The sequence below is a fragment of the Microcaecilia unicolor genome, chromosome 3 (genome assembly GCF_901765095.1).
Source record: "Microcaecilia unicolor chromosome 3, aMicUni1.1, whole genome shotgun sequence".
NCBI classification, from domain to species: Eukaryota; Metazoa; Chordata; class Amphibia; order Gymnophiona; family Siphonopidae; genus Microcaecilia; species Microcaecilia unicolor.
Genome location: NC_044033.1, coordinates 328,420,978 through 328,439,808, shown reverse-complemented (window position 1 = coordinate 328,439,808; position 18,831 = coordinate 328,420,978). Strand labels below are relative to the sequence as shown.

General features: G+C 39.8%; 1 protein-coding gene across 1 annotated transcript in view; it reads right to left on the bottom strand.

The window, feature by feature from the left end:
• The window catches only part of IGF2R (insulin like growth factor 2 receptor), a 354,906-nt gene that overhangs the window by 12,559 nt on the left and 323,516 nt on the right, over window positions 1-18,831 (bottom strand). The window contains 6 exon segments of the mRNA XM_030198395.1: window positions 499-688; window positions 8,156-8,215; window positions 8,218-8,339; window positions 11,951-12,097; window positions 13,174-13,288; window positions 14,051-14,187. Of these exon segments, the coding sequence (XP_030054255.1) occupies window positions 499-688; window positions 8,156-8,215; window positions 8,218-8,339; window positions 11,951-12,097; window positions 13,174-13,288; window positions 14,051-14,187 (771 nt within the window).

The window sequence follows — 18,831 nt, the reverse complement described above, 5'->3', positions numbered from 1 at the left end:
GCTAGGTGCTATTCATTAACATACGAGCCAAAATCGCTTAGAATGTAAATGCAAGGGGTGTAAACATTAGCAAAGTATGGGCATGTCTCCGAGATAAACGTTTACTTACTCAATACTATAAGTTACATGGACTTCAGGGCCAACACTTACTGCCATTGATTTGGTGTAATGTTGAAGCTCAACTTTAGGTGCTCCAAAGCCAACGTATGCTCAGTTCTATAATGGAATCTTGGTACCAAGACGATGTTATAGAAACAGCACTAAGCATATGGCATTTATAGAACTGGCACCTTAGATTGTGAGCCCTCTGTGGACAAGGAAATACCTACTGTAAGTGAATGCAACTCACCTTCAGCTACTACTGAAAAGATGTAAGCTAAACTCAAATAATAAAGCAAAATAAAATAATGTCTCAAACTACTTGATAAAATATGGTTATATGCATACTATTAAAAATGACACTTAGCAGTAGAATTCAAAAGAAAGAGAGCACCGTACACCAATGGGCAGACTGCAGACGTATACCAGGAGAATAGGTACTGGCAATCTGCAGTCTCTTGCAGAAAGTTTGGGCTGCCCTCCCCTGCCATTGCATCACAATGGAAGAAGATGGTTGATGAGGCATTTGATTTTGATTCATCTTTGCCACATTTTGAGATAGAGGAAAATACGACCTCCAGATGATCATCTGAAGAAAAAGAGAAAAATCATCATCAATATATTGCTCAACCACATCAAGTGCACACTCTCAGTCAAGTCTGCATGTTTTAAAAAGAACAGCCACTCACAGCCCTACGGCAAGGCTGATTATTATCTAGAACTTGTAACACATTAATCACAGGGGCTACTTTTTAACTACAATGCCTTTTGATACTTTGAAGAAATGAGGGAATAGGTTGTGGTATTCAAGGTAACAAGGGTGAATTCTCACATGCTGCTTCTTCCTGAGGTTTATCTTCATCTGTCTGTGATACTTTTACAAGGCCGAACACTAAAAACAATGAGTGAAGCTGCAAAGTGTCTCAAATCTCTGTTCAAGAAAGGCATAAACTGTTACTCACTGAAAACATTTTACTGTTTTCATTAATGTCAGAAAACCAATACAGAAATAACTTTGTGAGGAGCTCATATACAGAAAAGGACCCAAAGACAACTAGCAGTATGGATCAATTTCTATGTGAGAAGATAACTAGGACTCTTCAGCTTTGGAAAAAATGACTAAAGGGAGATATGAGAGGACCAAAGAAAATAAGATGTTTGGGAAAAATGAATATGGAAATTTTATTCACCACGTCTCACTACAAAAACTATGAAGCACCCAAAGAAGACATCAGGCATCAAGTGTAAACCAAAAAGCACTATATTCTTTAAAATGCATAGTGGATGCATGGAACTCATTGAGAATGCAAATGGTAAAAATGAAAAAATAAATTCATGCATAATAGATCAGTCATAGGTCAAAGTCATTACTCAGGGATGTCATTACAAGTTATATATCCTAGAACCAAGAAAGCTGGAAACTAAACTCTGATCCTTTCAATTTCTTAGGTTGTTGTTGAAATAAAAATTGTACCTGAATTGAAGAAAGGTTGCAATTATAAATAGCCAAGCTCAACAATTTTGATGTACTCAACATGATATTGTTTGTCAAAAAGAAAAAAAAAATCAAATTATGTCACCACTAATTTGTAACAGTTTGCATTATTAAAAGAGCCAGGAGAAACCCCCCCCCCCAAAATGTTTTTTGATTCTTATCAATGAAGACTCAGAATTACTTAGAACTGTATTCAAATTCCTTTTAACACTTATAAAAGTTTAATTCCCCACCTAAAAGAACATACTGTGTATGCCTTTTAACAAGAGGTGAGAACCAAAGGGCATTTTCTTACACAGTCCATAGTTCATGGAACTCTTATGAACTCTGTAAGAAAGCAAATAGATTTTTATAATTTTAAGGAAACTGTAGGATGCTGCCCAAACTCGACAACTCTACCAGAACAATTAGTATAAAAATATTTTTAAATTTTGGGCTCAAACAAAATACATTGAATATTTTTATACCAAATAACACATTTAGAAGAATGAGTAAACCAGGTTCTATGCTACAGCCTTTCAATACAAAGGAAATTTGATTTTTCTCTCCCATCTAACTAATGTTGCTCACAATAAATCCAAATGCTGGATTAGTGAGGGGGTGGAGACAAGCCTGCCTGAGATAACACTGCAACAGAAGGACTCACACAAGGAACCTTAGCTCTCACCTCAACCTAGATACTTCTGGAGGTGAAACAGCCATTCCAGGATCCGTCAATCTGCTCACTCCATTTTTAGCAAAGCTGCTCTGCAATCCTGACTCCTCATATTTTTTTTTTTGTTACATTTGTACCCCGCGCTTTCCCACTCATGGCAGGCTCAATGCGGCTTACATGGGGCAATGGAGGGTTAAGTGACTTGCCCAGAGTCACAAGGAGCGCCTGTGCCTGAAATGGGAATCAAACTCAGTTCCTCAGTTCCCCAGGACCAAAGTCCACCACCCTAACCACTAGGCCACTCCTCCACTGTTGCTACCATTTGAGAATCTACATGGAAAGTTGCACATTCCATGTAGAAGTCGGCCCTTGCAGATCACCAATGTGGCCGCGCAGGCTTCTACATGGAATGTTGCTAGTGGAATAGCAACATTCCATGTAGAATTTCCAATAGTAGCAACATTCCATGTAGAATCTCCAATAGTATCTATTTTATTGTTGTTACATTTGTACCCTGCGCTTTCCCACTCATGGCAGGCTCAATGCGGCTTACATGGGGCAATGGAGGGTTAAGTGACTTGCCCAGAGTCACAAGGAGCTGCCTGTGCCTGAAGTGGGAATCAAACTCAGTTCCTCAGTTCCCCAGGACCAAAGTCCACCACCCTAACCACTAGGCCACTCCTCCACTCCTGAGGAGGCAGCCCAGCAACAGATGTTGAAATCTTCTGAGACTGGGAACTTAAAGTAATGCTATGCTCTCTAGTGCTTCTGGCACCACTTACATCATCCATCCAGGGCTGTGGATTTGGTACACCAAACCTATGACTCCAACTCCTCTATTTTTTTTTACTATCCAACTCCTACTGATATTAGGCTTTCAATTTTTTTCTGGATCTAAAATGCGTTCTATAAATTGCTTCAATATAAACTCTAAGTTACTATTCAAAATTTTTAACACACATGCAGACTGTAAAAAATGGCAGGAAGACCTTAGGAAATTGGAAGACTGGGCATCCAAATGGTAGATAAAATGTAATGTGGACAAATGCTATCATGGGATAGGAGGCAATGTCCTTTTGTGGATTACGAATTGGTTATTGGACAGAAAACAGAGGGTAGGGTTAAATGGCCATTTCTCTTAAGGGAGGAGGAGGGTGAATAGTGGAGTGCCACAGGGATCTGTACTGGGATCGGTGCTGTTTAACATATTTATAAATATTATAATGCCTCTGTATCGCTCCATGGTACAACCTCATCTTGAGTACTGTGTTCAATTCCAGTCACTGTATCTCAAAAAAAGATATAGTGGAATTAGAAAAGGTTAAAAAAAAAAAGTGACCAAAATGATAAAGGGGAAGGAATTCCTCTCATATAAGGAAAGGCTAAAGAGGTTAGGGCTCTTCAGCTTGGAAAAGAGATGGCTGAAGGGAGATATGATTAAGGTCTACAGAATCCTGAGTGGTTTAGAATGGGTAAAAGTGAACTGATGCTTCACTCTTTTAAAAACTAAAAAAAAAAACAAAAAAACCAGGGGACACTCAATGATATTATATGGAAATACTTTCAAACAAATAGGAGGAAATTTTTTTTCACTGAAAAAATAGTTAAGTTCTGGAACTTGTTGCTGGAGGATGAGGTAACGGTTAGCGTATCTGGGTTTAAAAAGGTTTGGACAAGTTTCTGGAAGAAAAGTCCATAGTCTACTATTGAGATAGACATGGCGGAAGCCACTGCTTGCACCCTGAAATTGGTTGCATGGAATGTTGCTACTATTTGGGTTTCTGCCAGGTACTTGTGACCTGGGTTGGCTACTGTTAGAAGCAGGATACTGGGTAGATGGACCATTGGTCTGACCCATATGGTTATTCTTATGTTCTTATGAATATTGTGCATTGCTGGGCCAAAAAATATAAAAAGATTATGGACTTAAAACCTCTGATTTGTGTGATCAAAAACAAAGTGGACAATCTGTGATGGCAATGGATAAGTCTTGCACAAGAAAGGCTGACAAACTTGTAAGCATTACATTTGAATCCTGAAAACTTTGAAAGAATGATTAAGAAGCACAAGAAAGAAATTTTGTTGCAACATGACACCACTGAAGCAATTGTGAGGCTGGGTCTCAGTCTCAGCCCATCTGCCTTATATAGCCCAGACTTAGCGCCATGCGATTTTCTTCTTTTTCCAAAATGGAAGGGAATACTTTTGGGGGCTTCTGTTCAAATCGAATGGAGATGTGGAAAGGACTGTGATCAAATGGTTGAAGAAACAAGATGTGCAGTTCCTTTATGATGGCTTTCAAATCTTGTTCAGAAAAAAAAAAAAAAAAAAAAGGGAAAAACAAACCTTCCACAAAATATCAGAAAAACCAACGTAGAAGTCACCATAAAAATGAAGTCCCAAATCGACCAATAAAAGTTTCTAAAAAATGTTATTCTTCAAACTCGATAAGCAGTAATGATATTGGTTCTTCAAATGCAGCATACAGGTAATACCCAATACAGGCCATGCTTTGACACGCAGGTCTTCATCAGGGGTCCTGTAAAGCAGCACAGTAATCAAACTTTCCAGACCAATATGGCCGTTGGATCAACGTGAAAGCACAACTAACATAAGCAATGATGTAATAAGCTCCAATCTAAATCAGCACCAGAACAAACGGGACACAATGTAACTCTTACAGATACCACTACTGTTCACTGAATTTGAAGAATAACATTTTTTAGAAACTTTTATTGGTTGCTTTGGGACTTTTTATGGTGACTTCCACTCTTGGGTTGGTTTTTCAAAACTTGTTCATCATTGGCAGAAATATATAGTGAATGGTGGCGACTATGTTCAAAAGTAACTATATTAATTTAAACTTGCTCTAACATTTTTGCTTTTAATTCATTAAAATATCTTCATTTAAACAAAAGTTATGGAGCTGGAGGCATTACTTTTCATTTCAACCTCATATTATATATTCGTTGAATAAGTTGAAATGTAATGTAGATCATGCCTACATTACATTACATTACAAGAAGCAGCATAAGGAGTGTCAAAGCAAATGCAAGGCGCAGATAAAGAAGGTCAAGAGGGATTACGAAAAAAAGATAGCATTAGAGGCAAAATAACATAGTAAAAGTTTTTTTTCGGTATATTAAAAGCAGGAAGCCGGCAAAAGAATCGGTTGGGCCATTGGATGACCGAGGGGTAAAAGGGGCGATCAAGGAAGACAAAGACGTAGCGGAGAGACTGAATGAATTCTTTGCTTCGGTCTTCACCGAGGAAGATTTGGGTGGGATACCGGTGTCGGAAATGGTATTTCAAGCGGACGGAGAAACTTACTGACTTCACGGTAAACCTGGAGGACGTAATGGGGCAGTTCGGCAAACTGAAGAGTAGCAAATCTCCTGGACCGGATGGTATTCATCCTAGAGTACTGATAGAACTGAAAAATGAGCTTGCAGAGCTACTGCTAGTGATATGCAACTTATCCTTAAAATCGAGCATGGTACCGGAAGATTGGAGGGTGGCCAATGTAACACCCATTTTTAAAAAAGGCTCCAGGGGAGATCCGGGAAATTATAGACCGGTGAGTCTGACGTCGGTGCCGGGGAAAATGGTAGAGGCTATTATTAAAAACAAAATTACAGAGCACATCCGAGGACATGGATTACTGAGACCGAGTCAGCACGGCTTTTGTGTGGGGAAATCTTGCCTGACCAATTTACTTCAATTCTTTCAAGGAGTAAACAAACAATGTGGACAAAGTGGAGCCGGTTGATATTGTGTATCTGGATTTTCAAAAGGTGTTTGACAAGGTACCTTATGAAAGGCTACAGAGGAAATTGGAGGGTCATGGGATAGGAGGAAATGTCCTATTGTGGATTACAAAACTGGTTGAAGGATAGGAAACAGAGAGTGGGGTTAAATGGGCAGTATTCACAATGGAGAAGGGTAGTTAGTGGGGTTCCTCAGGGGTCTGTGCTAGGACCGCTGCTTTTTAATATATTTATAAATGATTTAGAGATGGGAGTAACTAGCGAGGTAATTAAATTTGCTGATGACACAAAGTTATTCAAAGTCGTTAACTCGCGACAGGATTGTGAAAAATTACAAGAGGACCTTACGAGACTGGGCGGCTAAATGGCAGATGACGTTTAATGTGAACAAGTGCAAGGTGATGCATGTGGGAAAAAAGAACCCGAATTATAGCTACGTCATGCAAGGTTCCACGTTAGGAGTTACGGACCAAGAAAGGGATCTGGGTGTTGTCGTCGATAACACACTGAAACCTTCTGCTCATTGTGCTGCTGCGGCTAGGAAAGCGAATAGAATGTTGGGTATTATTAGGAAAGGTATGGAAAACAGGTGTGAGGATGTTATAATGCCGTTGTATCGTTCCTTGGTGCGACCGCACCTTGAGTATTGTGTTCAATTCTGGTCGCCGCATCTCAAGAAAGATATAGTAGAATTGGAAAAGGTGCAGCGAAGGTAAATGATAGCGGGGATGGGACGACTTCCCTATGAAGAAAGACTAAGGAGGCTAGGGCTTTTCAGCTTGGAGAAGAGACGGCTGAGGGGAGACATGATAGAGGTATATAAAATAATGAGTGGAGTGGAACAGGTGGATGTGAAGCGTCTGTTCACGCTTTCCAAAAATACTAGGACTAGGGGGCATGCGATTAAACTACAGTGTAGTAAATTTAAAACAAATCGGAGAAAATGTTTCTTCACCCAACATGTAATTAAACTCTGGAATTCATTGCCGGAGAATGTGGTGAAGGCGGTTAGCTTAGCAGAGTTTAAAAAGGGGTTGGACGGTTTCCTAAAGGACAAGTCCATAAACCGCTACTAAACGGACTTGGAAAAATCCAAAATTCCAGGAATAACATGTATAGAAAGCTTGCCAGGTGCCCTTGGCCTGGATTGGCCGCTGTCGTGGACAAGATGCTGGGCTCGATGGACCCTTGGTCTTTTCCCAGTATGGCATTACTTATGTACTTATATATGATTTCTTTGGTGAATGCAGTTTAATCTTGAAAATAGGGAAACTATTTCATAACATTTAGATGCAAGTATTGTTTAATATTTCAAAAGAAGATGGAGAGCTTGAATAGGCACAATTTGGCAATCGCATGGAGAAAAAAATAAGATGTGGGGCACCCGAGGCCGCAAAATAGAAGTGCTCTTTAGAGCTACCAGCTGTCAGTAAAATTTTACTAGCTCTAAGAATTGAAAGATAAGAAATTGTTAACTATAATATTTTGATAAAAGTTTTTATAATACAAGAAAAAAAGAAAAAGATTAAAGTGTTAGTAAAGGTGGTTTTTAGACTTATGACAAAGCGACCCAGCAAGAAAAGAAATATTTGGTAGTGTTTGAAGTCGATAACGCTTACAAACCTCTGAAGTCTTTTCCTCCAAAATCACAAGAAAGCTTAAAAAGTTGGTGAACTATTATTTATAAGCAGTTAGGTTTATAAATTTTCTTGTGCATTGGAGAGGATTGGTATTGATACAAATCACAAGATTTATGCCGTCAGGATTACAGAAAAGTATGCAAGAGAAATACTTGTCCTGTACCAATCACCAATGGAAGATAGTGATACTTGAAGTTAAAAGAGCCATCCTACAGTTCCCTGGGAATTCTGAAAGTAGTCATGTTAGCCAGAGCCATTCATTGCATCCATTTGGATCACCTACTAATCTCATCACAGGCAATACATGCTGCATGAACCAATCAGATACCATTTAGGCAAAGTAAACCATTCTGAATACAAGAACCCTAGAAGGTTTAAGGCACAATGCTTGGAGCATTGCTTTGAGAGGTAACAAATAAAAATGGATTAAAAAAAAAGGGGAAAAAAGACAGTAGAAAATTTTCTTGTTCACTGGGGAACAAGACCAGTGTCATCTTACCTTGAATGAAATACTTGGCACTGTTTGAAAACCCAACTTGTCTATAATGTATACCATTAGTTTTATCTGGCATACATTAGCTACCAGGCAGTCCTTGACTGTTGAATTTGAGGTGCCAGAAAGCTGAATTTCATAAACATATTGGTCACCATTCCCTCTTCTGTCGCCAGAGGCATTGAAACGCCTGGAAGAAAAGCAGAACTATTCTAAATCTTTTTTTCTTCACAGTAAGAAATGAGTCATCTTTCACAAGGACAGTGATGGCCTTGATGATCTAAGAACAGCACTTCCTGCATAGATTAAAACTCAATTATGTACACACGTAAACCATCTATATGTAGAGCAGTGATAGAGTTTAACTGATTTATTTCAGTGCATCTGTTTGGTACATGTGCCCCTGAGGCAAAGGAAGGTTCAGTAACTTGCACAAGGGCACAAGGAATGTAAACATGGCCAAGACCGAGCTTATCGTCTTTCCACCAAAACCCACTTCTCCTCTTCCTCCACTCTCTATCTCAGTCGATAACACCCTCATCCTCCCCATCTCATCTGCCCGCAACCTCGGAGTCATCTTCGACTCCTCCCTCTCCTTCTCTGCGCATATCCAGCAGATAGCCAAAACCTGTCGCTTCTTTCTCTTTAACATCAGCAAAATTCGCCCTTTCCTCTCTGAGCACACCACCCGAACTCTCATCCACTCTCTCATTACCTCTCGCCTTGACTACTGCAACCTACTCCTCGCTGGCCTCCCACTTAACCATCTATCCCCCCTTCAATCCGTTCAGAACTCTGCTGCACGTCTTATATTCTGCCTGGACCGATATGCTCATATCACCCCTCTCCTCAGGTCACTTCACTGGCTCCCGATCAGATACCGCATACAGTTCAAGCTTCTCCTTCTTACCAGCCCCTCATTACCTCTCTACCCTCATCTCCCCTTACGTTCCCACCAGAAACCTCCGCTCACAGGACAAATTCCTCCTCCACCATCGCCAACTCCAAGCTCCGGCCTTTCTGGCTCGCCTCACCCTATGCTTGGAATAAACTTCCTGAGCCCTTACGCCAAGCCCCCTCCCTCCCTCCCTCCCTCCCCATCTTCAAATCCTTGCTCAAAGCCCACCTCTTAAATGTTGCTTTCGGCACCTAACCTTATACCTAGTCAGGTAATCTAGACTGCCTCAATTTGACTGCCCCTATTTGACTGACTGTACATTTGTTCCTTAGATTGTCCTTCTATGTTAAACTGTACAGCGCTGCGTAACCCTAGTAGCGCTTTAGAAATGCTAAGTGGTAGTAGTAGTAAGTTGGATTTGAACCTTGGTCTATCTGATTCGCAACATGCTGCACTAACCACTAGGCCACTCTTCCACTCCTAGTTTTCGTTTTGGACCTTAAGTCTGACACAATGACAATTCTTTTGTGTTATGGCTATGTACATTACCAGCTGTATTACAGGTATGGTATAATGTCTTGACTGCAAAACTTAATAAAAATCAAAGAATAAAAAAGTCCCATGCCTAATTACTCACTATCCATGCAGTCACGTACACCCACTCTGTCACATTCCAGCCCAAATCCATCAATCTCACACACACATACACCTGCCCTTAAACAAGCTTGAACACAGATTCCACTAGTAGCGCTTTAGAAATGATAAGTAGTAGTAGTAGTAGTAGAAATCCCTACTCATTCACCATTCAGTATCTCACAAACCTACTCACTCAGATACATTATTATAGCACTTGCAACTTCAGAGCTCTGATATACTCCTATGAGCTTACAAGTTGGAGGTAGGGACTGTGTGTGGGGGAACAGAGGGCCTACAAGTGTTTATCACCAACTTTCCTTTTCCTTCTCCTTCCCTCTAGAAAATTCCTTCTCTCTCACTCATACTCCTTCTGACTCTCCCTCTACAGGTTCAATCTTTCCTTCAGATTCAGCCACTTATCCATCCCGCTGGATAGCTGTACTCCCCCAGACTGAATCCCCTCACCCATCTCTACGCTCACCTACTCTCTCCCATACCAGTACCCAAATTAGCCCTTCATTTTCATTTTTCCATGCTCATACCTCTCCCGCATACTTACTCCTTAAATTCGTCTCAAGTACCCAAAAGGATTGTTCCCTTCTTTAATGTATCTTCATCCCAGATTCATTCACTTCAGGCATGCCCAGGTCACCTCCCCCCCACATGCTCATCCCCTTCTTACTCATTTACCATAGTTTATCCACACCATCTCTCTCCATTGATGTTCACCCCCTCATTGTTTCCTCTTCCCACACTTATTCACTCTCTCAGCTTTCAGAGCTCATCCTCCCCACTGCCAAAAGCCTCTTCCCCTGTCCAGCAGCTTACACCTGTCACCCTACTCTCTCCTTCAACGTGCCCAACATCTTCTCTAACACCATCTGTGGTCCAGCAACCCTTCCCCCTTAACCCCCATGGTCCCACGTCTCACCTCTCTCCCCCTCCACACCCCTGCGGTCTAGCATCTCACCCATCCCTCTCCCTGCAGTCCAGCATGTCCCCTTTCCCCCCTACTACCACCACAGTCTTTTCCCACAAGGCCCACAGCATCAGTAAGACAAATCATGTCTTACTGCTGGCTGCAGAGCTTTTGAACCTCTGCTCTCAGGCTGCTGCCATGTCCTGCCCTCTCTTGACTCATAGATTCCATTTCTGAGGGGGCAGGACATAGAAATGGCTTGAGTGCAGAGGCTCAACAGTCCTACAGCCAGTGCTGAAGCATCTATTTTACTGCTGTCATGGGCCTGGCAGGATGCAGCAGCATGAAGATTGCAGGAGACTTTAAAGGACCACTGAGCAGGAGCAGCAGACTGATGTCCTGCCTACACCCTTCCTTGTCATCTCAAAGTTACTGTCACCTTGTAAACCTGTGGGTCTTAAAGTTACTCTGATTGTATTCTTCTGAACTGCCAATGTTTGACCCCTGCCTTCTGTGCCTAAAACAGACTTTCTGAGTAGGTGGCAGAATGCTTCTTTTCTTGCCATATTCAAACCCAGCTTTTATACAGTAGTCAAAGTTTTGAGGTTTCTTTTAAATCTTAAGCACTTTTCTATAATAAATACATTCTTACAAGCATTCTTTTGTCAAGAATGTTTGTTTGACTAGATTCTAAGCCCCATACATTTGTATACAGTGCTGGTAGCATTTCAGAAGTTTTCAGTACTAGCATATACAGAAGTATTATCTATAGTAAGTAATCAAAAAGGAGAGCAGTACACAGCATCTAGCGTAAATATTAATACATCTTTTTTGAATGTTTCAGAAAATAAGAAAACAGCTAACCAAGGGGGTCTTTTACAAAGATGTGCTAGCATTTTCAGCACACACTGCTAGAGACACTCATATATTCCTATGGGTATCTCTAGCGTTTAGCGAGTATTTATTTTTAGCACACGCTAAACACACTAGTGCGCCACTGTAAAAGGTCCCGCAAGAGAACTAATGCTTCATTTTTTGAACACGAGATCAGTATTTTCCCTTGTGAAGCTCTACAATTAAGTTTTGCATATACGATCAATGATTTTTTTAAAATATTTACTTTTTCACAACAACAAATTAGATCATGATGCTTCAAATGGGGCTAAACAATGAACAACATATAAGAACATTGAGAAATATTTCAATAGGACTGTATGAAAATGTCCAGGACCAGTCAGACATCAAACAGGTAAAAAGAGCAGGTGAAAAATTCCCACCCCACAAGACAAAGCATTGGTTAAGCTCAATTCTAGTGTCTGCTTGTTCAAGAAAGTATTATTCCACTTACTTGAAATAAATTTCTCCCAAAGAGAAATTTTTGCCACTTCTTGTATTGAAGATTGTTCCATTTACCATCTCACCTGACTGGGGTTTCACCACACAAGCTACTCGAGTTTCCCAAAGTATGTGGTACTCACAGTTCTCTTCATTGATGCTACATATACACATAAGGGGATCAACAATGTCAAGTATGAACAATAAAAGCAAAATCACAAAAACAAAGAAGTTTCAAAGTGTCCCCTGTAAGGCAGCATACACCTGCCACCACACCCTTTACGCAAGTCAAGAACCTACAGGCTCAAAAAACTGCAGCCACAGCGACCAGTGAACCTTGCTAAAAATCTTGAAAATGAAGAACTTATAGAAAATCTTTCTGAGCTCCAGTTCAACTTTAGAGGTTTAAACCTGTGTGAACTACTGCTATGTTTTTAGGATTATGTGAACTACCCCTATAAGCTCCTCTTTTCAGTGCCCAAGAAAAGGAACTTGGAAGGGAACTTGCAAACACCTGAACAGGATCTCCAAATCAGAAACTCTGGGTCAAGAAGTAAATTCCAAATAGGAACACCTGAGTTACATAAAAAAAAAAAATTCTACGCTACAGAGTCACATCTCTATATTTAAGTTGTCAAATGCTTTAACATAGATCAGGCTTATAACTCACAAATATAGTGGGGGTCCAAATACATAAAATACTGAATAATCATTTTTTTTAATCTTCAGAAAGCTCAGTGGTGACTCATTTCATAAGTAAAATAACTCCATGATTCACCTTTATCTTCACTGGTTTTACTCTATTTTAACTTTTTAATTCAAACATTTACATATTTAGATTTTTTTTTTTTACATACTAAAAAGGACCAATGGCATTGGTCCTTTTTATTAAGTAAAACATTTTTCTAAATATGTACATTTTTTTTTAAATAAAAAGTTAAAATAGAGAGAAACCAGTGAAGATAAAGGTGAATCATGGGGTTATTTATCCTACATATGAAATGAGTCACCATTGAGCATTTTGAAGGTAAAAAAAAATGATTAGTCAGTATTTATGATTATGGTGTATGTTCGACAAAATGCAAGTTTGACACAGTTGATTATAAAATTCTTGCACTGGGATACTGCTATAATTAGCATAGATCAGGGGCATCAATATCCATTCTATATTTGCTTTAGAAGTGGTATATATCCTGTTCGTGTAATTTAGTTTGCAAATACAGTTTGTTTACTTACTTTTGGAGAGCAGGGTTGCCAAAGGTATTTGCACATTTCAGTTCTATAATGGTAGATGCTTTCTTGCCATTTCCACATAAAAATCCATTTGAATAACTAACTACTACTGTATCACCTGAAAGGAAGCCAAAATGTTAACAAAAATTTAGTACTCTGCTATATATAACATTTTGATTACTTTCTGCAAGGTTAAAAACAGCAGGATCTCCTAAATATAAAATATGAATCTTGCTTTGTCTTTTCTAATTTTTGAAGGACACTGAAAAAAAACCAAAGAAACAGCCTTACCTGGTAAATTATCATTCTAAATACAATTTATTTTAAGTAAAAGGAGGCCAAATACCATACCATCAACTGTACATTATGGGGTCCTTCTAGTAAGGTGAGCTGAAAAATGACCTTCGCATGTCCAATACACACGTCTACACCAGCACAGACCATTTTTCAGTACACCTTACTAAAAGGACCCCATAATGTACAGTTTTGGCTCAAAATGGACAGGCAGCAAAATAAAAATTGGTGTGCGTCCATTTGGCCTGAGACTTTACCCGCCATCCACTGACTTAGCGGTAAGGTCTCACACATTAACTGGGTGGTAATCATCAGCGCGCTTACACTGCCGATTACCATCCAGTTAGTGCCGCACACCAGAAATTTCCCGGCGTGCATACTGGATGCACGTAAAAAATGAAAATATCGTCCAGGCCATGCAGTAGTCGGGCGGTAGTTCCGAATAGGCACATGTTGGGAGCGCATAGGTGCCTACGCGGCTTAGTAAAAGGGACCTTATGTATTTTGATCTAAAATAAGCAAAACACGTGGCAGGAAGAAATAATGGAACTCATAGGGCAAGTCACAGAAAAATAGCCCATATTACCTGTCTCTGTCATGTTCTGCGTGTAGACCAATCCCAAAATCTGAACACTGCCACTTTTCTCTTTTCTGCACACACTGGCACTTTTTGGACAGCCTGTAGGTCCTTCAGATATTCCCTGACACAGATTCAAGTAATATCTGTAATAAATTAAACACACACAAAAGCCTCAATACAGAAAAAAAAAGTTTTACATTCCAAAATCTTTTACAATTCTTATTCTATTCCTTCTCACTGCCCCTCATACTGTCATTGTTTCATCTCCCACTGGCCAGCTTCCAGTATGACCACGCCTACATGACCCTCACTGCACCTGAACAACCTTCATTACTCATTTTAAGGCTGAGTCTTTGAGTGCCCCACACCTTACAGATTCATGCAAAGTTCTCTCTCCTGTTAATTTTCGTAGAAGCTAACCTTGTAGAAAAAAAAAATAGAAATTTAAAATTTAAAGTTAATATAGGTATTTCTATTTCACTTTGCCTACACAGATCAAGATGGTCACAAACACAAATTGATACATATACCAAATTACAATAAACATATTCAAAAGAGAACAAAAAAAGCTAAAATAAAATCATCAAAGAGATTACATCAAATTTAGTACTGTAATATCAAAATATTAACCCAAATCAGAGATTAGGCATAATATGCTTGAGAACACAATCAATATAAATAGTCCACATAAGTCTTACTGAGACCCAACACCCTCAAAAAATATTTTCTTATTAAAACATTTTCACATATATGTCCAAAAAATGCCACATCTTCCCCACAGAAGTGTGCTTAAACAAAGCCTGTTCTGTTGTGACATCAAACTATTTTATGGCCTGCTCACCAATGGCCAGATGGACACATCTTATACCTTTAACAAGAGAGCTTTCTTATTCATTCAGCCCCTCATTTCACTGAAATATTCCCAAAAGAGAATACAACTGTCTACTGTAACATAAATATTTTTTGCTTAAAAAATATAGTCTCAAAATAATTTAAATCATCACAAGATCTTTAGCCAATATGATTTTTTAAATGTCCAATTTACTACTTCATACTGTTTATTTGAATACTGAAAGTCACAGTGGAACAGCATTTGAGTTTTTCCACAAGAAAGTAAGGGAGAACTCAAAAATGATACAGAATAACAAATTTCTTAAGAAACATCTACCAAGGCAGTATTTGTGGAGTCTTTATAAACAATGGGGTCCTTTTACTAAGGTGTGCTGAAAAATGGCCTGTGGTGGTGTAGACAGGTGTTTTGGGCGCGCGCAGAATTATTTTTCAGTGCACCTACAAAAAAAAGCCTCCCCCACCCCCAAAAACAGCGCTTGCTAAAGTCTCCAATGATCTGTTCCTGGCCAGATCCAAAGGTCTCTATTCTATCCTCATCCTTCTCGATCTGCTGCTTTTGACACTGTTGATCACAGCCTACTCCTTGATACGCTGTCCTCACTTGGATTTCAGGGCTCTGTTCTTTCCTGGTTTTCTTCTTATCTCTCCCAGCGTACCTTTAGTGTATACTCTAGTGGATCCTCCTCTACTTCTATCCCACTGTCAGTTGGTGTACCTCAGGGATCTGTCCTGGGACCTCTTCTTTTCTCCATCTATACTTCTTCCCTTGGTACTCTGATCTCATCCCATGGTTTTAAGTATCATTTCTATGCTGATGGCTCCCAGATATACCTTTCCACACCTGAAATCTCAGCCAAAATCCAGGCCAAAGTATCAGCCTGCCGGTCTGACATTGCTGCCTGGATGTCTCAGCGCCATCTGAAACTAAACATAACCAAGACTGAGCTTCTTATCTTTCCCCCTAAACCAACCTCTCCTCCTCCTCCATTCTCTATTTCTGTGGATAACACTCTCATCCTTCCTGTCTCATCAGCTCGTAACCTTGGGGTCATCTTCGACTCCTCCCTCTCCTTCTGTGCACATATTCAACAGACTGCTAAAACCTGTCGTTTCTTTCTCTATAATATCAGCAAAATTCGCCCTTTCCTTTCTGAGCACACTACCAGAACCCTCATCCACACTCTTATCACCTCTCGCTTAGACTATTGCAACTTGCTTCTCACAGGTCTCCCACTTAGCCATCTCTCTCCTCTTCAATCTGTTCAAATTTCTGCTGCACGACTAATATTCGGCCAAGGTCATTATGCTCATAGTAGCCCTCTCTCCTCAAGTCACTTCACTAGCTTCGTATCCATTTCCGCATACAGTTCAAACTCCTCTTATTGACCTATAAGTGCATTCACTCTGCAGCTCCTCAGTACCTCTCCACTCTCATCTCTCCCTACATTCCTCACTGGGAACTCCGTTCACTGGGTAAATCTCTCTTATCTGCACCCTTCTCCTCCACTGCTAACTCCAGACTTCGTTCCTTTTATCTTGCTGTACCATATGCCTGGAATAGACTTCCTGAGCCGGTACGTCAAGCTCCATTCTCTGGCCGTCTTCAAATCTAAGCTAAAAGCCCACCTTTTTGATGCTGCTTTTAACTCCTAACCCTTATTCACTTGTTCAGAACCCTGTTTGTCTGTCCTAATTAGATTGTAAGCTCTGTCGAGCAGGGACTGTCTCTTCATGTTCAAGTCTACAGCGCTGCGTACGTCTAGTAGCGCTATAGAAATGATAAGTAGTAGTAGTAACAATTCCACCTTTTCTTTTTGCTTCCTTCCCCATTCCACCATAGTAGTGAACTAGTAACAGTTTATAATTATAGATTTTTCCTTTTGATTAATTTCTGCTTTAATGAAGTGATGCTCATTTTCTTCACAGATTGCTTATTTCTAATTGATGATGTATTGTCATGAGAATATTGTAAATTGATAAATAAAAACCTAACAAAATAAAAGTTTGTTGGTAACTTCTTGGAACAATCCTAATAATCAAAAAAAAAGGCTATGATTAAGAGTAACTTATTCAGTAACTTTTAACTGGGTAGTGCCACTGAATATTGGCCTTATTCAGCCATTCCCTAACAGGCTAGGTTAGGGGCCGTTCAGGGTCAGAATTTGGACAAAGCCACAACTTAGCTAGGGAGCAGCAACATGTAGTTCATTAACTGGCTAAGCAAGCAGATCAAGTAAGGGAAGCAAAACTGTCCTAACTTTATCCAGTTAACCGGGCACCAGTCTCAATACTGGCCAGTACCCGTTTACCTTCCGAGTTGCCGCACTAACCAAGATATTCAATGCCGGAGTTCAGACATGCCCCAGCATTGAATATCCAGGGTTAACTCAGTCCACAGCTGTGAGCAGCTTTGAAGTCACGCAAGCAGAATATCGAATCTTAATGTTGCTATTTCTCAACATAGACATTCGTGTGCTGTGAAATAGACATTTATACGCCTGTTTTCCCCATCTTTATTTTGGATATTTTTTTTCTTTCTAAAATGGACATTCTTGCTGCATGTAGCTGGCACACAGTCATCCATTTCTCTATGTATTTTAGAACAGACTCTACTGCGGAGGGGGGAGGAAAGCAGTCAGGATGGAGGCATCACGCTCGGCCTAAGTTGAATGTGATCTGAAGCTGAGCTCCGTTTGATTTTGTTTTGCCATCTGAAATGATTTTCCTCTGGAAGACTTCTCACATAAATGGAAGGGAGAGGTTTGAATCTACCGACAATCGAGTTCAGCAGTCTCTTTGTCCTAGTCAATGATTTCTTGTCCAGCCTCAATTGGGACCTGTTAGTGGAGGGCATTCCCCTGCTGTGATCCACATGGGTGGAAATACAGAAACACTTGGGGGAGAGATTTCTCTCAGCTCCCACGGTAACTCTATACCAGTACAAATTATTGCAATACAAAGACTTGGGGGAGAGGTTGCTAATCTGGAAGGGGAAGACACACCAGCCCAAGTGTGGGCTCAGGCTCCTTCCTGATACGAATGAGTTACAGCACCCTAAGGACAATGTTGGCGTAGCCAGTAGAGAGATTCTACCAGAGAGGCAAATTTTGCAATTGACCTCTCTGCCTAGAACTTCTGAAGTTTCAACCATGTTGTGAATCCAGTGATATCAGAAGCAGGTCAGCTGACTGGACAGGTAACTCTTGGCACTATTTTTGGGTATCTTACCACATTGGAGACTATGATTGTAAAATTTTCAACCGATATTGGTATGTGTGACCATCTCTGGGGAAAAGTGAATAAGTCACCACAAAAAAAAAAAAGAATGAATTCTGTTACAGCAAACAATTTGTTAATACAACAGTTCAAACCCCATCCTTTTATGTGAAGAAAAAAAAGTTACAGAAGTTCAAAATTTAACTTCTTCAAACTGCTTATGGACCCATAACAAGGAAATAAAGTTGGCCAGTCTTAACATTTTGGATCTGCTACTGTTACTGTTACATACTGTTACTGTTACATACATTTTGGATCTGCTACTGTTACATACTGTTACATACTGAAACAATTACATAGAACTCTGGTTCAAAAATTTGAGAATTTAGAGATGACCATCATATGAAGCTTGAAACTATGGAGAAGACATTGAAGGATAATACAGAGGTAGTGCACTCAGTTAAACAAAGTAATAATACATCAAACTAAAGCAATCTGAAAATCAGACTAAACATCTGAATCTTTGTTTAATTAAAATTTCTAGGGTTAGAAACATTGGATGTTTTCAAGAAATCTCACTCAGGAATCTATTCCCCTCAGTTAATAAAATATTTTATCTGCCAAAAAAAGATATTAGAGTAAACGATCAATCAGCCTTAGATGTTTCAGCTATCTTAGACTCTTCCCAAGAACAAGTCTTGGACTGTGCCATATTATTA